This window comes from Narcine bancroftii, chromosome 3 (genome assembly GCF_036971445.1).
Source record: "Narcine bancroftii isolate sNarBan1 chromosome 3, sNarBan1.hap1, whole genome shotgun sequence".
Taxonomy (NCBI): Eukaryota; Metazoa; Chordata; class Chondrichthyes; order Torpediniformes; family Narcinidae; genus Narcine; species Narcine bancroftii.
The window spans coordinates 7,455,975-7,479,116 of NC_091471.1; the positions used below are offsets into that span (position 1 = coordinate 7,455,975).

The 23,142-nt window shown below is 42.6% G+C and overlaps 1 protein-coding gene across 6 annotated transcripts in view; it reads left to right on the forward strand.

Moving 5' to 3' along the window:
* The window catches only part of LOC138756962 (protein O-GlcNAcase), a 127,055-nt gene that overhangs the window by 61,629 nt on the left and 42,284 nt on the right, over nucleotides 1-23,142 (forward strand). For all 6 annotated transcript variants that reach the window (XM_069923480.1, XM_069923479.1, XM_069923481.1 and 3 more), the window contains 2 exons: nucleotides 3,497-3,595; nucleotides 16,480-16,761. In XM_069923480.1, the coding sequence (XP_069779581.1) occupies nucleotides 3,497-3,595; nucleotides 16,480-16,761 (381 nt within the window). The remainder of the gene's footprint in view (nucleotides 1-3,496; nucleotides 3,596-16,479; nucleotides 16,762-23,142) is intronic.

The following is a 23,142-nucleotide window of genomic DNA, read 5'->3' on the forward strand; positions in this document are numbered from 1 at the left end:
GAAAATATTCTCAATCTGCCTTCATCCAGTCAATGTGCAGTCTCTGGAACTAGGCCAGAGAATTTTCGCTGTACTCTCTCTGTGGTAAATATCCCTTCTTTTTATCCAATGGTGACAGCTTCAATTGCTGCAGTCTCAGAGGAATGGAGATGTGTTTGAAGGGAAAGGGTTTGCAGTGCTGCAGAGGAGGCAGGGACTAGAAGGATTGCTTTAACAAAGAACCTTTATGGACAGAACTGGATAAGTGGCTCTTTTGTACGTAAGCATTCTGTGGCTCTGATGAAGGATCAAAGGTCATGCACTTTGGTAGAAGAAATAAACAAGCAGACTATTTTCTAAATGGGTAGAAAATTGAAAATACCCAGATGCAAAGGGACCTGGGAGTCCTCATGCAGGACAGCCTGAAGGTAAACTTGCATGATGAATTGGAGAAGAAGAAGGGAAATGTAATGTTGGCATTCATTTCAAGAGGAATAGAATATAAAAGCAGGCATGTGATGATGAGGCTTTATAAAGGACTGGTGAGACCTCACTTGGGGTATTGTGAGCAGTTTTGGGCTCCTCTTTTAAGAAAGGATGTGCCGATGTTGGAGAGGATTCAGAGGAGGATCATAAAGATGATTCTGGGAATGAAAGGGTTATCGTTTGAGGAGCATTTGACAGCTCTTGGCCTGTATTTATTGGAATTTAGGAGATTGAGGGCCATTCATTGAAACATTTAGAATGTTGAAAGGCATGGACAGAGTAGATGTAGAAAGGTTGTTTCCCACGGTGGGAGAGCCTAGGACAAGAGGGGACAACTTCAGGATTGAAAGGTGTCCACTTAGAACAGAGATGCGGAGGAATTTCTTTAGCCAGAGGGTAGTAATTTGTTGCCACAGGCAGTTGTGAAGGCCAAGTCATTGAGTGTTTTTAAGGCAGAGATTAATAGGTTCTTGATTAGCCAGGGTATCGAAGGCTTTGGGGAGAAGGCCGGGTGTTGGGGGCGAGTGGAGATCAGCTCATGATTGAATGGCAGGGCAGACTCGATGGGATGAACCTATTTATGATCCTTACTAGCTTTGTTGCTATTGTATACAAACCCAATCTCCAATTTCCATTCACCCCATCCTTGGTCTCTCGCTTTCCTTCATTCCTCCGACTCCCTTCTTTAAATATAATTTTTTAAAAATGCAGACATACAGCATGCAAACAAGCTCTTCTGGTCCACGAGCCTGTGCCACCCAAATATTTCAATTAACCTAAAACGCCCATGTTTTGAAGGGTGGGAGGAAACTGGATCACCTGGAGGAAACCCACGCAGACATAGGGAGAACGTACAAACTCCTTGCGGACAGCAGCGGATTCAAACCCGCAATACTGGTGCTGTAATAGCGTGACACTAACTCCTAAAGTTAACCTTGCCGCCCCAGCTTCCTTCAGCTCCCCGATCTCTATCTTTTTCCAATCAGAAAACATCTTTCTCAGGCCTCTGTCCCATCCCCTATCACCTTTCAGATCCTTCTCCCTCCCACCTGTACTTACCTATCGCCTGCTAGCCTATGCTCCTCCTTTTCCCACTCCTCTTCCACCTCCCCACTCCCTCCTTATTCAGGTGTCTGCCTGATTTTCAGCGCACTTGAAGAAGGACTGAGGCCCAACACGTCGACTGCCTTTTGCTTTCCATGAATGTTGTGTGACCTGCTGGGTTTCTCCAGCACTTATCTGCAAACCTAGTTTCCTGTAGTGATACTGTTCCTCAGACACACAGATTCCTCCCCTGCCCCATGCCTCCTGATGTCTGGTGGGTCATCGCAGAAACTTCCGTGGTTCCCAGTCAGATGTGACCAGCACAGTGGCTGCTGCCTCACGGCTCTGTTTGCACATCCTCTCTGTGACCGCATGGGTATCCCTCCAACCCCATTACTTAAATTTCTTCTCTCATTCAAAGGAAGTGCTGGTAGATTAGAGCTCTGCTATAAATTACACCCAGTGTCATTGGTGGCACAAAGAGTCAAAAGGCAGTTTAGTATTTGTAAGAGAGAATGAGGAAATGGTACAAAAATAGAAAGGGAAATGGATCTGATGATGTAGCCTCCCCCATCCCCCCATCCCTGCCAAGAGCAAACTTGGACGCCATAGATCAATTAGTATAGTAGCACGACACTATTACACTATTACAGCGCAAGCAACCTGGATTCAAATCCACCACTGTCTAGGTACTTGTAAATTCTCCGCATGTACATGTGGGTTTCCTCTGCATGCTTTGGTTTCCTCCCACCCTCTAAAATGCACGGGGTTGTTAGGTTAATTGGGTGGCGTGTGTATCCGTGTCTGAAATTGGCTTCATCTGTGTTGGAAATTTAAAAAGTGGTTTCCTGAAGAAATGAGGTTTTACTTGAAGTCTGATGGTTTAGATAATTTTAGAAATCTGGTTATTTGGGGCAGCATATCTGGTCTTGAGGCATTTTGTTTTCCCAGTCCCAGAGATGTGAGGATTAGAACTCTCATGGAGAAGCTCCTTGAGGTGGGAGTGGAACAGAGTGGAATATCCTCATGCACGTGCACACTGACACACGCACACACACACACACACACACACACACACACACATGCCCGCGTGCATACAGTCACAGACACACAAAGAAAAATGTCACTGGATAGAAATGAGCACGTGTATAGATTGTGGGGTTCAGATTGTATTTTTAAATTTAGACATACAGCACAGTAACAGGCTCTTCTGGCCCATGACCTAATGGTGCCCAATTATACCCAATTGACCTATAACCCCAGTACATTTTGAAGGGAGGGAGGAAACTGGAACCCCCGGAGAAATCCAACATAGACACTGGGAGAACATATGGCACCAGATTTTAAACCCAGTCGCTGGTGATGTTGCAGTGTTGCTATTTCGTGCTCCTTGAGTTCAGAAGAATGAAGGGAGACCTCACAGAAGCATTTTGAATGTTGAAAGGCCTGGACATAGTAGATATGGCAAAGTTGTTTCCCATTGTAGGGGAGTCTTAGTCAAGAGCATGCAACTTTTCAGGATTAAAGAGAAACGAGGGAAACTTCATTAGCCAGAGAGTAATGAACCTCTATAATTTGCTACCATGGGCAGTTGTGGAAGCCAAATATACTAAGGGTATATTTAAGGCAGATTTTGATAGGTATCTGAATAGTCAGGGTATCAAAGGTTATGGGGAGATGGCAGGGGAGTGAGGCCGAGTGGGAAAATGGATCAGATCATGACAGAATGACAGAGCGGATGCGACAGGAGAGTGGCCTAATTCTACTCCTATATTCTATGGCCTTGCAGTCTTTCCCTCGCCCCTGCCATTTGGTTCTTTATGCTTTGTGTTTCCATGATGATTTTTATGGCTCTGAACCCTGTTTACAGTCACCTGGCATTGTCCCCTTGGAAACAGCCCAAAATGAAGTCATCAGAGAGAAATTAAATGAAACCTTTGCCACCCAAGCTCTCACCACCTTCTCTGTGTCTATGGATGAATTTCAGAATACTGCGGCTCCCTGTGTTACCCCAGTCTCAGCACGTCCACCTATCTGACCATCGTTGGGGACAACCTTCACCCTGGGATCGGGATCATCTGGACAGGTGAGAACGGGAGGTGTTGACTGTTGGCTGATTACTTATTGGCTCCATATTGTTGTCATTGTACAGGTCGTGGCTTCTCTGGCAAGGCACCCATTGGTTGCTCTTGAGCTGATGGCTCTTTCAGACTATTGCTCATGTCAACATTGGGTTTACAAGAGAAGCCAAAGAGTAGAGGTGGATGATTGCTTCTCAGACTGGAGGCCTGTGACGAGTGGTATGACTCAGGGATCAGTGCTGAGACCATTGTTGTTTGTCATCTGTATCAATGAAATGGATGGTAATGTGGTAAAGTTTGCAGATGACACAAAGTTTGGAGCCGTTGTGGACTGTGAGGAAGGTTTTCAAATCTTGCAGAGGGATCTGGACCAGCTGGAAAAATGGGCTAAAAAATGGCAGATGGAATTTAATGCAGACAAGTGAGAGGGGTTGCATTTTGGAAGGACAAAGCAAGAAAGGACATACACAGTAAATGGTAGGACACTGAGGAGTTCAGAAGAACAGAGGGATTTGGGAATACAGCTACATAATTCCCTGAAAGTGACATCACAGGTAGATAGAGTTGAAAACAAAGCTTTTGACATATTGGTCTTCATATATCGAAGTACTGAATACATGAGTTGAGATGTTATGGTAAAGTTGTATAACACATTGGTGAGACCAAATTTGGAGTATTATGTGCAGTTCTGGTCACCTAACTACAGGAAGGATTTCAATAAGATAGAAAGAGTGCAGAGAAAATTTACTAGGATGTTGCCTGGACCTTAAGAACTGAGTTACATGAAAAGGTTAAACAAGTTAGGACTTTATATCCTGGAGCATAGAAGAACGAAAGGAGATTTGATAGAGGTACTTAAAATTATGAGGGGTATAGACAGAGTAAACATAGATAGGCTTTTTTCTGTGGATAGGTGAGATACAAACAAGTGGACATGGGTTAAGGGTGAAAGGGGTAAAGTTTAGGGGGAACATCTTCACACAGAGTGGTGGGAGTGTAGAATGAACTGCCAGCTGAAGTAGTGAACGTGGGCACAATTTTAACATTTAAGAATAATTTGGACATGTACATGGATGGATGGAGTATGGAGAGTTATGACTGGGCGCAGGTCAATGGGAAAAATAGTTCAGCACAAATTAAAAGGGCTGAAGGGCATGCTTATGTGCTGCAATGTTCTCTATAGTTCTTTATTAACCAGGTAAGGACTGTAGATATCCTTCCATGGCAGGATATTGGGCTTAGCTGGATTTTTGTTTGAAAACCACAGTTCCATCGACAAGAGGAGATGAGAGTTTATTGTGACAATTAAGTAAAAGCCTTATTTGCTTTTCACCTCAGGTACATATATATTTTCAATGTAGTTGGTAGGAGAGAAATACGGAAGAAACCAAAACTTGACTTGATCACAGGGAAGGGGGCCCATAAACTTTGAGCAGAGTCCCTAAGGGGGATGGAGCTGAAAAAAGGATGGAGAATGGATGATATAAATGACTATTACAGAGGTGTAAAGTGAGAGGGGAAAGAGTGAAAGGTGAAGGGGGTGTAGGCATATTGAATGAGCTGCCACAGAAGTAGTAGAGGCAAGTACAATTGTGAACAGTTTAAAAGACATATTTTCTTGGTTACTATTCAACCCCATTCCATTAGAGTTCCATTTGGTGTGGTGATAGAGAACAGCCTTTAATGGAGAACAGAACTTTAATGGTTAGAAGATGTATTTTGTAAGATGGAAGGACTCTCTCACTCCCAGTTATGCATAATAGAAGAGCAGATTATTATTTCAATAGTGGAAAAACTGCAGCATGTTGTTGTGCAAAGGATTTAGAAGTGATTGAGCATGAATCTCAAAAAGTTGGGTGGCAGGTACAACATGTTATTAAGAAGGCAAATGGAATGTTGGCCTTCATCGCTCGAGGAATTGAATTCAAGAGCAGGGAGGTCATATTGCAACTGAACCAGGTCCTGGTGAGGCCGCACCTGGAGTACTGTGTGCAGTTCTAGTCTCCATACTTGAGGAAGAATAGACTGGCCTTGGAGGTTTACTAGGTTGATCCCAGAGATGAGGGGGTTGACTTACAAGCAGAGACTAAATCGTCTGGGATTATACTCACTCCAATTCAGAGGAATGAGAGGAGATCTTATAGAAACAGATAAAATTATGAAAGGGATAGATAAGAAAGAGCCAGGAAAATTGTTTTCACTGGTTGGTGAGTCCAGAACTAGGAGTCACAGCCTCAAGATTCAGGGAAGTCGATTCAAGATGGAGATGAGGAAAAATTGTTTTTCCCCAGAGTAGTGAATTCTCTGCCCAGTTGAGGCCTCTTCATTAAACATATTGAAGGTTCATTTAGATAGATTTTTACATTAAAAAAAGGAATTAAGGGATATGGGGAAAAGGCAAGTAGGTGGAGTTGAGTCAATGAGCAGATCAGCCAGGATCACATTGAATGGAGGAGCAGGCTCGATGGGCCAGATGGCCGACTCCTGCTCCAATTTCTTATGTTCTTGTACTTGAACCTCGAACATTAAATGTAATGTTTTGAAAACTGAGGTTAAGTTTAATAAAATATAACACATTTTTATGGAATATTTTAATGTTTAATGAATAATAGTGGTTTATTATTTTGTATATAACTTATGAAATGTTTATAATCTCTTCCTGAACTTACTTATTTACATATAAGGCAATTCACCCTCGTACTGTTACCCTTTTGTTGGTTTAAGGTGTCCCAGCGGATTTTTCTCTGGGGGCTATAGATTTAGGATTAGTTAGTTACAGTCTTTTTCCTTTTGGTTTTTTTTCCTGCAGGATCAAAGGATATATTAAATTCTGCCTGTTTGTTTATCATTAGTTGCAACATTCATTTTTATTCTAGGATACTCTATACCTGTATAGCATATTCTTCTTGTATATGTATAATATATCAATATGTGTGTGTATATATATGTGTGTGTGTGTGTGTGCGTGCGCATGTGTGTGTGTGTATGCACGTGTGTGTGTCTGTTTGTCTGTGTGTGTGTCTGTGTGTGTGTGTGTATGCACGTGTGTGTGTGTCTGTGTGTGTGTGTGTGTGTCTGTGTGTGTGTCTCTGTGTGTGTCTGTGTGTGTGTCTGTGTGTGTGTGTGTGTGTGTGTCTGTGTGTGTGTCTGTGTGTGTGTGTCTGTGTGTGTGTGTCTGTGTGTGTGTGTGTGTGTGTATGTGTGTGTGTGTGTGTGTGCGTGTGTGTGTGTGTGTTAGTTTCCGTGCTGTGCAGTGGTGACTTCATGATTCCAGCTTATAGTGGATGGAGACAGGTCTTTGGGATGTGGGAGGAGACCAGAGCACTAGGGGGAAATCCATGTGGTCACAGGGAGAATTTGCAAACTCCACACAGACAGCATTGCTTAAATAGGACTCAGAGAATTACCATCCATCACACAGTTATCATTGACCCACTTGTATCAGGAAGGAGGTACAGGAATATCAGAAACTACTGCCAGGTTGGGAAATGGCTTCTCCCTGCAGGCTGGAGATTGATGAATGGTATCCTGCAACCTTGGGTGTGTTACAAGTAAAATGAATAATTTGTTCAGAAGTATTTATTTATATGTTTATGTAAGTATTTATACATATTACACATTGTTTATATATGTGAGTATTATGTGGTATTATATGTTATCTGTATACAGTTGTTTGTGCACTGTGGTCCGGAGAAATGCTGTTTTGTGTGGTTGTATATGTACACTCAGATAATAATAAACTTGAACCAGAGGTCAGGAATGAACCCAGTCTCACATTGGCTCTGCCACTGTGCTGCCTAGGGGATTTCATTACTGTAGATACAGGTCTTTGAATTCGAGATCCGAAAGAACAACCACTCACTGACTAGCCCTTTGTGCTGCTACAGATAGGAACTATTGGCAAGACCACATCTACTACCCACCTGTTATCAAGTTTTCCTTAATCATCTGTTGGACTTCCAAAATTTTCTAAAAATTATTTTATTTAAATTTTTTTCCATACATCCACATGAGATGTGGGAAATCTGGGACTTGTCCCTGATAACTACACCTGCAGGCTCCTCACAACCAGAGTTAGGGAACTGGAACTCGAGTTGGACGAACTGTGGATCTTGGGGGAGGCAGAGGTAGTTGCAGACAGGAGTGTCGGGGAGGCAGTCACCCCTAAATTTCAGGAGGCAGGTAGATGGGTGGCTGTCAGGAGAGGGAAGGGAAAGACTCAGACAGTCCCAGGATTCCCCTGTGGCCATTCAAGTCAACAACCTTTTTGTATACTGTTGTCGGAGATGAGCAACCAGGGACAAGTCGAGGTGTTGATGTACAGAGGCTGGCCCCCAGGCTCAGAAGAGAAGTGGGGAAGAAGAAAAGAGCAATAGTGGTTGAGGACTCTTTGATTAGGTGTGTGGACAGGGGTTTCTGTGGATGAGATCAAGGCTCCCGACTGGTGTGTTGCCTCCCAGATGCCAGGTTCAGGGACGTCTCTGATCGAATTCACAGAATTCTGGCGGGACAGGGGGAGCAGACAGACATCATATACCATTTGGGGACTAATGACATAGAGAGGAGACTTCTTGTTTGCTGGTGACTGTGCACTCAACGCCAGCACAGAGCAGAAGATCCAGCGTGAAATGGACTGCTTCTCACAAGCTTGCAACAACTTTGGTCTCACTATCAGCACCAAAAAGACCGAAGTTATGTACCAGCCTGCCCCAGGAAAGCCACACCAGGAGCCGCGCGTCACGGTGAAGGCCCAGAACCTCCAGGCAGTCGACAACTTCACCTACCTGAGCAGCAAACTCTCTCTCACAGTGAACATGGATGCTGAGGTCAAAAACAGGATAGTCAAAGCCAGCGTCATCTTTGGGAGACTCCATGAGAATGTCTGGGAGCGGAGAGGACTCAGCCTTACCACCAAGCTGAAGGTTTACTATGCAGTGATCCTTACTACCCTCCTTTATGCCAGCGAGACCTGGACGTCTACAGCAGACACGCCAAACAGCTCAACCATTTTCACCTGAGCTGTCTTCACAGACTCCTCCACGTCAGGTGGCAGGACAAAGTCCCCAACACGGAAATCCTGGAACGTGCTGGGCTCTGCAGCGTCCACACTCTCCTGCTGAAAGCCTAAGCCAGGTGGGCTGGACATGTGGTCAGAATGCCAGACAGCTGATTGCCTAAGCAGCTGCTTTACAGAGAACTGTGTCAGGGCAAGTGCTCAGTCGGGAGGCAGAAGAAACGTTACAAAGACTGCCTCAAAGCATCCTTCAAAGGCTTGGGTGTCGACAGCAACACGTGGGAGACACTTGCCCTTAACTGTCCAGCTAGGCGCAGCAAGATCCCCACAGGAGTCCGTGCAGCTGAAGTCAGGCGCGTCACCAAGACACAAAGGAAGCGTGCTGTGCGCAAGACCCAAGCAGCATCCACTGCCACGACAGCATACACCCACTTGTGTTCCACATGTGGGTGAGCCTTCAGGGCCTGGATTGGCCTCACCAGTTACTTCCGGACCCAGAGCCACCAATCTCCCATTTGATTTTGAAGTCATGGTCATCTTCGACTACGAAGGATGAACAACAATATTGACTGAGAGAGGAGTAGGAGTGAGGTCTTAAAAATAGAATACAGGGAGTTAGGTAGGAAGTTAAGAAGTAAGACCTCAAGGGTGGTGATCTCAGGATTGCTGTCAGTGCCACGTGCTAGAGAGGGTAGAAATAGGAAGATGTGGCTGATGAATGCGTGGCTCAAGAGTTAGTGCAGGGGGCAGGGGTTCAGATTGGTGGATCATTAGAATCTCTTCTCAGGAAGGTCTGACCTCTACAAACAAGATGGGCTGCACCTGAACTGGAGGGGGACCAATATCCTGGCAAGCAGCTTTGCTAGAGCTTTTGGCAGTTTGGCAGGGGGCTGGGTATCTGAATCTTAGTGCTGAGATTAGGGTAGAAAGAAACCAGGGTGTAATGGTAGAAAAAGTTAAAATTGGAAATGAGTCCAAATTGATGTGCGGCAAAAAAGACAAAAGACACAAAGGAAAATATAAGATAATTTGGTGAACATTGGAACTACAGAGAAATCAGATAAGGGGATTGTACTGAAATGCACAGGATATTAGGAATAGTTGTGCAGATGCAAATGGAAAGTTGTGACTGAAACGTGGCTGAATGAGGGATGTGATTGGGAGCTGAATGTACAGGGTATAGGAAAGGTAGGTAGAGGGGGTGGCGTGGACCTGATGGTGAACAATGCTATTAAATCACTTGAAAGAAGGGACATAGGGACAGAAATTGTGGAATCGTTATGGGTTGAAATAAGAAATGACAAGGGTAAAAACACCTTGTAATATACAGGCCCCCAAACACCAGCCGGGATGTGGAATGAGAGATGCTGCTGGAATTAGAAAAAGCAGGTCAGAAGGAGAATGTCAAGATAATTCAGGGAGATTTTAATATGAAAGGGGATTGGAAATGTCAGGAAAGTACAGGATCTCAGGAGAAAGAGTTTATAGGATGCTAAAAGGATGGCTTTTTGGAACAGCCAGTCAATCAGCCAACCAGAGGATCGGTGGTTTTGGATTGGGTGATGAGTCGTGAACCTGAGGTGATTAAGGATTTAAAGGTTGTGGAGCTCTTAGGACATAGTGATTACAACATGATAAAGTTCAGCTTCCAATTTGAAAGGGAAAAAAATTATATCAGGTGTTTTAATATTTCACTGGAACAAAGGGTGAGAGAGAGGAACTGGCCCACGTTGACTGGAAAAGTAAGCTAGATGGGGGGATGGCAGAACAGAATGGGTTGATATTTCTACAAGAAATAAAGAAATCTCAGGATAGATATATTCCAAGGAAAAGGAAAACTATGAATGGTAAAATGGCGCAGATGTGGCTAGCAAGAGAGGTTAAAACAAAAGCAAAAGGGAGGGTATACAGGGTAGCAAAAATTAATGGAAAAGCAGAGGACTGGGAAATTGTTAAATTTAGTGAGAGAAATAAAGAAAGTGATTATGAAAGAAAAGATGAATTTTGAAAGTAAATTGGCAAATAACATACAAAAAGATACTAAGAGTTTCTTCAAATATATAAAAAGTAAAAGAGAGACAAGGGTAGATATAGGGCTGATTGAAAATGAAACTGGAGAAATTATAATGGGTAACAAAGAGATGGTAGAGGAACTAAATGGATATTTTGCATCAGTCTTCACTGTGGAGGACATTAGCAATATACCTGATGTTCAAAGGTGTCTGGGAATTGAATTAAGTACAGTCAGGATTACAAGAGAGATGATGTAAGATGAATGGTCTAAAAATAGATGTCTCCAGGACCGAATTAGGTGCACCCATGGGTTCTGAAGGAGGTGGCCTTGGAGATTGTAGAAGCATTGGAATTGATTTTCCAGAAATCAATAGACTCAGGTATGGTTCCCGAGGATTGGAATGTCACAAATGTAGTTCCACTGTTTCAGGAAGGAGGGATGCAGAAAAAAGGGAATTATAGGCCTATTAGTCTGACTTTGGTAGTTGGAAAGATATTGGAATCGATCCTCAAGGCCGAGGATATGGAATACTTCGAGGTGCATGGCATGATAGGTCCAAGCCAGCAGGGTTTCATGAAGGGAAGATCCTTCCTGACAAACCTATTGGAATTTTTTGAGGAATTCTCAAGTAGGGTGGACAAGGGAGAGGCTGTGGATGTTTTGATTTTCAAAAGGCCTTCGATAAGGTGCCGCATAAGAGGCTGCTTAACAAGATGAGAGCACATGGAATTAGAAAAATAATAGTTTGGTTAGAGCATTGGCTGATAGCCAGGAAACAGAGGGAGGGAATAAAGGGATCCTATTCTGGTTGGTGGCCTGTTACTAGTGGTGATCTGCAAGGGTCGGTGCTGGGGCTGCTTCCTTTTACCACGTATATTGATGATTGAGATTGTGGATTAAATGGTTTCGTGGCAAAGTTTACAGATGACACCAAGATGGGTGGTAGAGTACGAAGTGTAGAAGAAATTGAAAGCTTGCAGAGAGACTTGGATAGTTTAGGAAAATGGGTGAAGATATAATGTTGAGAAATGTACAGTTTTGCAAGGAAATAAATGGTTGGATTATTATTTGGTTGAGGAGAAAATTCAAACCTCAGAAGTACAAAGGTGGTCCTCGTGCAGGATAACCTGAAAGTTGACCGCCAGGTTAGATCGGCGGTAAAGAAGGCGAATGCTATGTTGGCATTTGTTTCAAAGGATTGTGTATACGAATAAAGAGGTGTTGATGAGGCTCTATGGGGCATTGGCGAGACCTGTGTTCAGTTTTGAGCCTTATATCTTTAAAAGGATATAGCAAGTTTGGAGAGGGTACAGAGGAGTTTTACCAGAATTAATCCAGGAATGAGAAGGCTGACATATGAGGAACACTTAGCGGCTATTCATTAGAATATAGAAGAATGAGACGGGATCTCATAGAAACATTTTGAATAATGAATGGATTGGACAGAGTGGATGTAAATAAGATGTTTCCCCTGTTGGGTGATTCCAGGACAAGAGGGCAGAGTCTTAGAATTAAAAAGTACCTATTTACAACAGAGATGAGGAGAAATTTCTTTCGCCAGAGGGTAATGGATTTGTGGAATTCATTGCCACAGCAGCTGTGGAGGCCAGATCATTGGGGGAATTTAAAGGGGAAATTGATAAGTATCTAATTAGTCAGGGTATCATGGGATATGGGAACAAGGCCAGAACTTGGAACTAGATGAGAGAACAGTTTAGCTTAGGGAGGTTTCATGGAGCAGACTTGATGGGCCAAATGGTCGGCTTCTGTTCCTTTTTCTTATGATCTTGTGATGTAGTTAATAAACAATATATAACAATATAAATTTCTCAAAACCTGCTCTGCTTTTAATTGCTATGCAAGTATTTGTATATTTCGCCTAATTCATAATACCTCTATTTAGTACTTGTGATCATTTTCTCTATTCTATGAGTTTGTAATGTATTATACTCGTTTTATTAATTAGTTGTCTACATTTATCTCCAGAACTCCTCCTTTGAAGATCCTTTTCCAAAATGAATATTTCTTGTTCTAATTGATCTATCTCTTTCATATACTCTTTTTTGATTTTAGAAGTAAAACATAATTTGCCTTCTCAGATACGCTTTCAAAGCATCCCATATTACAAACTTATCATTCACAGAGTTCAAGTTTGTATCACAAAATGTTCAAAACTGTTGGATGTGTCAGGCGATTATGGGACAAATTCCAGTTTTTCTGGTTTCAAAATCTGTTTCATTATTTAAAAAAAAAACTTGTTAATAAAATTGATGCACCATCGATTAGTTCAAAAGACTAGAAGTTATATAGAAACTGATAGACTTTTATTAAAACAGAATGGAGGTACGTCCATGCTGGGCGACTGTCCTGGACTGAGGAGGGAACTGCAGCACAGTCGCCTTTATTCAGGGGTCAGTGGGAGGAGCCACAGGCACAGTCAGCCAGGGATGTGTCCTAACACATTCAAACATGTATACAGTGGTTTACCACAACAGACTTTCTCTTCACTGGACTGTTTAACCCATTAACATTGACATTTACAAATTTCACTGAATTACTCATCTTAATAAACCATACTCACTCCCTTTCGTATGACTTCCTTCACCTCCATCTGTGAATCTCCTCCCCTTAACTCCATTACTCAATGTCCAATTTGTCGACGTTCACTTCCGGCAATCCAAATAAAGAAAACAGATATGCAATTAAGGGATATATATTTTCCAATATTTATAACTATATATAGACAAAGTAGATGTGCAGGCTCCAGCTGCAGAAAGAGCACTCTCCCCCCCCCCCCCCCCCCCCCACAAATGTTGTTTAATACACAAATCTATCTCTGTTTTATGGGCTGTGACCAAAGACACACATGATCCAGTAGCAGTTAGTTCCTCATCTCTGCCCCCCCATCCCCCTGTTACATTTACCATATGATCTTTAATCACATAATTCATAAATGAAAAACCTTCCAAAATCAGCAGAAAATTAGTATTATTCTGAATTATTCAGTCCTACAGAAGCTGTTAGAAAAAAATTAGTCCATCTAGGACACAGTAACAACGACTGAGTTTCTAATTCTTCATTCTACCTGCACTCTGAAGATCTTGCACAAATTCTTCTGCTTGCACAATATTCCAAAAGAGTTTATTTTGACCTCCAGGCAGGAAAACCTTCAAGGTTGCAAGATGACACAGCACAAATCGATATCCTTTTTCCCCAAAGAGCTTTCTTAACTGGATTAAATTCTCTTCTTCTCTTTAATTCTTCTTTGGCTTGGTTTCACGGACGAAGATTTATGGAGGGGTATGTCCACGTCTGCTGCAGGCTCGTTGGTGACTGACAAGTCCGATGCGGGACAGGCAGGCACAGTTGCAGCGGTTGCAAGGGAAAATTGATGGGTTGGGGTTGGGTGTTGGGTTTTTCCTCCTTTGACTTTTGTCAATGAGGTGGGCTCTACGTTCTTCTTCAAAGGAGGTTGCTGCCCGCCGAACTGTGAGGTGCCAAGATGCACGGTTGGAGGCGAGATCAGCGCACTGGCGGTGGTCAATGTGGCAGGCACCAAGAGATTTCTTTAAGCAGTCCTTGTACCTCTTCTTTGGTGCACCTCTGTCTCGGTGGCCAATGGAGAGCTTGCCATAGAACACGATCATATATCTGCACTTAGCAGGATAAGATAAAACTCTACCCACTTCATACTCAAGCGGGCCTTTCCTTCTCTTGCATCTTTTCCCTCAAGATCTTCTCTCTATTTTGATATCGGAGGAGTTTAATTAACACAGATCACGGGTTCTGATTTGGAAGTGATTTTCAATCTTTCTATCTCAATAGGGTATTTAAAGTTCTGTGCTCCGAAAACGTCAGGAATTAATTTTTTGAAAAAAAACAATTGGATCGTGCTCCTCTACTCCTTCTTTAAGACCCACTATTTTAATATTATTTCTTCTACTGAAATTTTCCAATATGTCTGGAAGATTTTGATTTTCCATAGTCAAGCAGTAGTAGTGTTTTCCACTCTTGTCACTCTATCATCAACCTGCTCCATTCTTCCTCACCACCTTTATTTTCCCATTCATCTTATCTCACTTTCTCTTCAGTTTATTCACTGCATCCAAAACTCCATTTATTTCCCCTTTCATTCCTTGAAGCTCTCTTGCTAATAATTCAGCATTGCTCTACTTTAACTTTTTAAAAACTTATTTCAATACCTCCTCATCATGTTGCTATTGTTCATCTTCATCACCTTCTTCGCTACTAGACCCTTATGAGCCAGACTTCTCTTCTTCTGGGGTTGAAGGCCCCGACTTCTCATGCGTGTGCATTGTTCTTCTGGGTTCTTCCCCGACACCATCTCTCCACTGAGTGACGTCGATAGGTAGCCCTGCAGAGATTTACTCACCCAAGGGACAGCTCTAATGCTTGTTCCCTGTTTCAAACTTGATGTAGGCCTCAAATCTCTTCTACTCTTCTCTTCACGACAGGCTCCAGGTAGGGCTGAAGCGGTTTTTCCTTTTTTCGTAGGCATTTTTAAAGTATTGCTTCAGTGTTTAAATATACTTCAAAAAACATAATTACACTAAAACATTACTTATTGAGAACTTTTTTGCTCATTTACCAGGAGAGAATGTTCCTGCATCCTAACCCTACAGCATCATGTGACGTTAACCCATTTCTTCTGTCTTTGACATGAAAATTTTATCTTACTTTTCCATCATGACTTTCACAACCACCAGATGTGCTAATATCTTTCACTGCCAATAAGATATTACTGAAGAATTGCACTATTCTTGTCAGTAGTCCTTTTGGATCGATTTCATGGCTCCACGTTGGTGTTAATCACCACATTTATTCAATTCAGGCATCATGACTGTGAGCTTGGGAATTGGGTGCGAGCCTCTGTGTTGCCTAATCCCCAACCATACCCCGAAGACTGCTGTTGATTGATGCTTTAGCTAAGTATGAGGAATGATAGAACCATAAAACATTACAGCACAAAAACAGACCCCTTCGGCCCTTCTAGTCTGTGCCGAAACATGAGGCCTCCATATCTCTCCTATTCATTTACCTGTCCAAATTCTTCTTAAATGTTAAAATTGAGCCCACTTCAGCTGGAAGCTTGTTCCACACTTCCACCACTCTCTGTGTGAAGAAGTTCCCCCTAAACTTTTCCCCTTTCACCCTCTGGTTTGTATCTCTCCTACCCAAAGTGGAAAAAGCCTACCTACATTTACTCTGTCTGTACCCCTCATAATTTTAAATAGCTCTATGAAATCTCCCCTCATTCTACTATGCTCTAGGGAATAAAGTTCTAACCTGTTTAACCTTTCCCTGTAACTCAGTTCCTGAAGTCCAGGCAGCATCCCAGTAAATCTTCTCTGCACTTTTGATAAATTTCCTGTAGTTCAGTGACCAAAACTGCACACAATACTCCAAATTTGGCCTCACCAACTTTACCATAACATCCCAACTCCTATTCTCAATACTTTTATTTATGAAGGCCAGTCTGCCAAAAGCTCTCTTTACAACCCTATCCACCTGTGATGCCACTTTCAAGGAATTATGTATTTGTATTCCTAGATCCCTCTGTCAGCTGGTAAAACAAAAGTTGCAAGCCTTACCATTTCCCCTGCTTTAGAATAATACCCTAGTGCCTTGATCCTCCCTGTTGGAACCTTCAGCCAAACCAGAAGATGTCCTGCTGACAGCGCTGTGCTCCCTAAGTGCTGCTCTGTGAGAGTTGAGCAGGCTTTAAACTAATAGAGGTGTGATCATTGACTGAGGAATGAGATTGTGTTTACAAAACACAAGGAGGTGAAAAGATTCTCAAAGCAGGAATGACGAGTTGTGTTTTTATTTGTGTGTTTCAGGCAGCACGGTTATCTCCAAAGAGATCTCCGCTAACTCGGTGGCGGAGGTTCAGGAAGTCATCAAGCGTCGGCCACTGATATGGGACAATCTTCACGCAAACGACTATGCCCAGAGACGGGTGTTCCTGGGACCGTACAAAGGCCGTCCCACCAGCCTGGTCTCCAAGCTGCAAGGCATCTTGCTCAATCCCAACTGTGAGCTGGAGGCCAATTTTGTACCCATCCATACCCTGGGCACTTGGTACAAGTGCAGTCTGAGGGCAACAGAGCCTGAAGAATTGGGTATGTGGCTTTGGGAGAAGGAAGATACTTGGGGAGGGGAGTGGGTTACTATTAGGAGCAGAAAATGCCAGAGGACATCCGTATAAGGTGAAGGAAGGAAAGTTTAGGGGAGACGTCAACAGTAAGTTCTTTTTTACACAGAGTGTAGTGGTACCTGGAATGTGTTGCTAGAGGTGGTGGTGGAGGCTGGTACAATAGGAACATTTAAAATACTCTTTGTCAGGTGCATAGAAGCAGGAAAAAGAGGGCTATGGGTATGAAAGAGGGAAGGGTTAGTTTGTTAGATTTATATAGGTTGGCACAACATCGTGGGCTTGTTCTACAGTGTTCTATGAGATAGAGTGAGGGGTTAAACCAGAACGTCTGTAGAGCCTAGGGTCAAGTGCAATGCACAAATGTGCTAGAGAAACTCAGCGGGTCATGCAGCATCCATAGGAGGTAAAAGGATAACCAATGTTTCGGGCTTGGGGCCTTTGTCAAGATATGAGAAACAAAATGGGCAGGCACCTGAAATTTGAAAGGTGGGAGGGGAAGGGGAATGGGGAGGAGCACAGATAACAGGCCATTGGTTGATACTGGTAGAAGGGTAGAAGAGAAAATTGCTGAGAGGATAGCTCTGTTCTGGGACCCCTGCTCTTTGTGATTTTTATACATGGCCTGGATGAAGAAGTAGAGGGATGGGTCAGTATGTTTGGTTGAGATGAAGGTTGGAGGAGTTTTGGATAGTGTAAATGGTTGTCGTAGGTAACAAGAGGATATAGACAGGATGCAGAGTTGGGTGGAAAAGTGGCAGATGGAGTTCAATCGGGATAAGTGTGAGGTGATGCAGTTTGGAAGGTCAAACTTGAAGGCAGAGTACATGGTGAAAGTTAGGATACTTTAAAGTGTGGAAGAACAGAGTCCAAATCCATAGATCTCTTAAGGTTACTGCGCAGGTTAATAGGACAGATAAGAAGGCCTATGGAATTCAGGAATTGTGAGGTAATTTTCAGCTCTATGAATTTCTGATGAGGCCACATTAAGAATATTGTGTTAGATTCTGGTCATCTCATTAGACGAAGGATGCGGAAGCTATGGAGAGGGTGCAGAGGAGATTTACCAGGATGTTGCCTGGGTTGAAAAATATATCTTATGAGGAAAGGTTAGCAGAGCTAAGGTTTTTCTCTTTCGAGTGAAGAAGGATGAGAGGTGACTAGAGGTCTACAAGGGCAGCAGCACTGTTGGTATAGTGGATAGGGCAAAGCCTTTATAGCACCATCGATCGGGACCGGGGTTTGAATTCCACGCTGTTTAATTTAAATTTAAGATTATGAAAGGCATAGGTAAGGTGGACAACCAGCACCTTTATTCCCAGGGTGGGAGTAGCAAACACCAGAGGATATTGTACAAAGTGAAGGGAGGAAAGTTTAGGGGAGACATCAGGGCTAAGTTTTTTTATATAGAGAGTAGTGGGTGTCTGGAATGCTTTGCTGGGGTGGTAGTGGTGGCTGGAACAATTGGGGCATTTAAGAGACTCTTAGATGGGCACATGGATGAAAGAAAAATAGGGTTATAAGGTAGGGAAGGTTTAGTTTTTGTTCTTTTCATAGGAATATGGAGGTTTTGCCTCTTCAGGCAAAGGCGAGGAGAAGGTAACTCTGACTTCAAATCCCCGGGCTTGGCGCACCCAGCCGTCAGTACCTGGAAATGGCCCCAGCTATGGGTAAATTGCACACGTCAGTCTGGCAGCAGGGGCTGGCAGCCGTGAAAAAGCGCAGCAAACTCGGTGGGCGAAGGAACTGTAAGCAATGAGCACGGTTGTGAAACAGACCACTGCGGGGCAATTCCGCATCATTTCTTCAGCCATAGCCCTCATTCCAATCTTGTCCAGCTGGATCACTCCAACCCCTCAGTATCAGCTTCCATTCCAACTGTGTCTCCTTATCCAATCCCAACCCTTCATTCTATTCCTGATCCCTCCATCCTCTTCTCCAATTCCCCACCCCTTTCCCTTCTCTCCTCTATTAAAGAGGACATTACACCACAGTACAGGGCCTTTGGCCTTCAGTGTTGTAATGATCCATCCATGGCCCATCCCTTCGTAAGCGAAGATGAACACAGTGCCTTGTAGCTTTTCAGCTTTAGGCACCGTGTGCTGGGGCAAGGACTTGGAGGCGAGTGCTTGCCCAGGACAAATGCCTCCCTATGGGTCCCACACTACTGAGCCTGGTGGAGTGCGAGACACAGTTGGAATGGAAGCTGATACTGAGGGGTTGGAGTGATCCAGCTGGAAAAGATTGGAATGAGGGCTATGGCTGAAGAAGGAGGCATTAGGATTGGACTGGGAGAATATTGAAGTGAGGGTTAGTGGGGGATTGGAGCCAAGATGGCATTGAAGTGAGGGGTGCAAGAATGGAGCTGGAGGTATGGGAATCTAGATGGGAGCAGGGGTTTGTGGGAAGATGTTAACTATGCTGTTTGAGAATTGGAGCTCCATTTAGCCCCAGCATGGCACCCCACAAGCTTCATATCACTCTCACTGAGATTTGCTCTAACATTCCAAGGTCTTGTTGAAATTGAATTGAAATCCTCCATCCGCCCTATTGGGATTTGGTCAGCATTCCTTGGATTTCTCATCCAGGAATAAACATCACCAAAAAAGAGGGCAGTGCAGTGGCCCAGTATTTTGGAGCTTATGCCTCACAGCTCCTGCAACCCTGGTTTGGTTCTGACTTCTGGTCCAGTCTGTGTGGAACTTGCATGTTCCCCCTGTCACCAAGTGGGCTTCCACGAGGTGACCCTAAGACAAAGGAGCAGAAATAAGTTATTCAACCCATCAAGTCTGCTCCACTATTCAGTCATTCATTTTCCCACTGCACAACATTCTCCCCATAATCTTTGATGCCCTGGCTAATCAAAAACCTTTCAATCTCTGCCTTAAATACACTCAATGACTTGTTCTCCAATCTTCCTGTGGCAACAAATTCCACAGATTTACCAGCCTCTGGCTGAAGAAATTCCCTTGCAGACACCCTTCAATCCTGAAGTTGTGCCCTCTTGTCCTAGACTCTCCCACCATGGGAAACAACCTTTTTATATCTATTCTGTCCACATCTTTCAACATTTGAAATTTCAATCAGATCCCGCCCCCCCACCCCCCCCCACCCCCTTATTCTTCTAAATTCCAACTAGTGCAGGGCAAGAGCTATCAAATGCTTCTCATATAACTCTTTTATTCCCAGAATCATCTTTGTGAACCTCATCTGAACCCATTAAATATTAGTACATCCTTCCTTAAATGAAGAGCCCAAAACTGCTCACAATACTCCAAGTGAGGTCTTGACAGAGCCTTACAAAACCTCAGCATCACATCCATGCTATTGTATTCTATTCCTCAGACTGGGACAGGATAGTAAGTCGAGTTATTCAGCCCCTTTGGCCTATCACATCATGTGATGTATATCCATACTAGTCCCATTTAAGAGAGTTTATTGTCATACACAAGGGCGATGCACCAAAATTCTTACTGCTACACAACACATAACACTAGTATAAATTAAATTACCGCAATATGCTATGATGCAAAAATAAACTATAATACAGTAAAATCCCCCAGTTTTCGGCACCTCCAGGGATTGCGGATGCTGGATGTGTAAATTTTCTAGCTGTCTGAGACACACTTTTACAATGCCCTAACTAATACGCCTGAATTAAAGAATAAGCAGTTTAAAAGACAAAAGACGGTGCGAAAATCAGGATTGTGGTCTTTAATTATGTAAATTTTAATTACATTTTAATATTTAAATTTAGAAATACAGCATGTTAACAGGCCGTTTTGGCCCACGGATCCTTGCCGCCTGATTTACACCCCCAGTACAACATCCCCAGTACATTTCGAATGGTGGGAGGAAACCGGACCCCCTGGGGAAAACCGTCACAGACATAGGAGAACATACAAACTCCTTACAGACAGTGCAGAATTCGAACCCTGGTCCCAATCACTGACGCTGTAAACACGTAAAATTCACTTTCATTAGTTAATTCTTTTAACTTACAAAATGTAAATTTAATTTCAAACCCTGGTCACTGTGGCTGTTACAGTGTTGTACTAAACGCTACACTAACCATGCTGCCTTTAGAAATAAACCCCCAAGTTTACAGATAAAGCCTTACTAATACAGTATACTTAATAATATACTAATAAAGTTAAGGACCATACTAGGCAGGGTTAGGGAGACCCTTTGGGCGAGTCACCCCAGTGGCAAGCCTCATCAGCTGGCTCTTCATCCTGGATGCAGCACTTTTATTCAAACACAACTTTATTCAAACAGCTGCTACAGGCGGGGCATGATTAGGGCCATCTGCTTGCTGAACGTTTGCCTCCATCTTCACCAAGTGTTGCTTCGGAGAGCATTTACTTCTACAATTTTCAACATTTATTTAAATTTTTAATTATGTTAATATGTATTATTTATTCATTTCCTCTGAGTCTTTTTTGCCAGTTAGTTGGGTTGCCAGTTGCTTGAATTCTGGATACCAGGGATTTGACTGTGATTAGAATAGTTATTTATTCCACAGCCCTCAGTGGAAGCTCAATAACCACTTGAATGCATTCCTGATTCAAGTGCTCAACTAGATTCGTTACAAGTACAGTCATGCGCCACATAACCTCCGAATGGGCAACATCTGACCGCATATACAACTGTGGACCTGTAAGGATACCAGAGTTTAGAAATCCCGAATGGATGATGGGAAGTAGCAGACGCACCCAGTCATAGCGAAAGTAACAGCTTTCTGCACGCAACACGTGTATCTCATGTCTCTTGTATTCGAAGTGATTGTGCTGCCAGGTGTATAATGGTACAATACATATATAACCGATAATACGTCATCTTTTTTGAAAATTTTATTTATTGAATCATGATCCATAAGTTAAACATACAATTAATGAATAAAACTTAGAAAATACATACATGATATTTTGAAAACTAATTCCCTAAAACCACCCCCCTCTAATCTACCATAAAAGAAGGAGAGAAAAAAAGAAAGAGGAGATCACATAACATCAAAATTCGTCAGTTAATTACCATGGTTTGGAGTAACACCACTAACGTGTGGGAAGGGGATTTAATAATTCAACCCCATATAATCCAAATACGGGCTCCAAGTTTTATGATAAAAAAGATAATTATCACGTCAATTATATGTTATCTTTTCCAATGGAATACATTGGAATACAAGACCTCAACTCCATATGCCATATCTGAATACTCAAATCAGTGTCTTTTTTCCAATGAATTGCCAAACATTTTCTGGCCACAGCTAAAGCCAATCTCAAAAAAATGATTTGAAATCTATTTAATTTAAATGCTGTGATAATCCTCTTAATATTACCCAACAAAAGCACCACAGGATCTAATAGAAATTTCACTTTCAAAATAACTTCTAGAGATTCCTTAAGTTTATTCCAAAAGGGTTTCACTATCTCACATGACCAAGTAGAATGTAGAAAGGAACCTATCTCCTTATGACATCTTAAACATAAATCTGAAGAAATAAAATTATATTTCCTTAATTTTTCCAGAGTTACATATAATTGATGAATAAAATTATAATGAACCATTCGATACCTTTCAGTTAAATACATATCTCTTGTTAGTCATAATAAACGCCCATGTTACTGGCTTATCTACTGTATGCTACATTATCCCTGAAAGCTACATTTGTGGTAAGTACAGTTTAAATAGCCTATGTATACAATTGTGTATATTTACAATGTCTGTTACGTATACAATTTTATAGTATTAACCTACTTAATCCATATATTACCTTGCCAGATACATTAGCTGAAATACAGTATAGTATGTGCTAATTAATAGTATCCCATATAGCTTTGCTAACTGTATAATATGATCGCACAACATCCAAATCGCATGATGTCCTAGTTCACAGAACGTATCGTGGACATTAAGAGATGCATGACTGTATTGTGAGAGTTACTGAATCCGTTCCCCAGATTATCATTACCCTCCAGGTGAAAATGACCTTCCTTGAATTCCCTCTAAACCTCTTTTCCTCATCATAAACCCATGCCTTCTAGCTTTAGAAACGTTCGCAAGAGGGAACAGTTCCCCCATCCCATTCTCTCAATGCTCCTCATTATTTTCTCCTCCCCTCAGCCTCTTGTGCTCAAACCTGGCCTATCCAGTCTCACTTCATCAACAAAAAGTTCCATCCCAGGAGCTTCCTGCATTCCAAGTAAGATGAGAAACTTTTTTAAGGAGTGCTTTTGTAAGTAAGATGAGAAACTTTTTTAAGGAGTGCTTTTGATGTTCACTCCGACTGGAAGCTGAAGGAAAAGGAATCAATTCCAATTTACAAGCTGCCTCATCCCCTGAGATT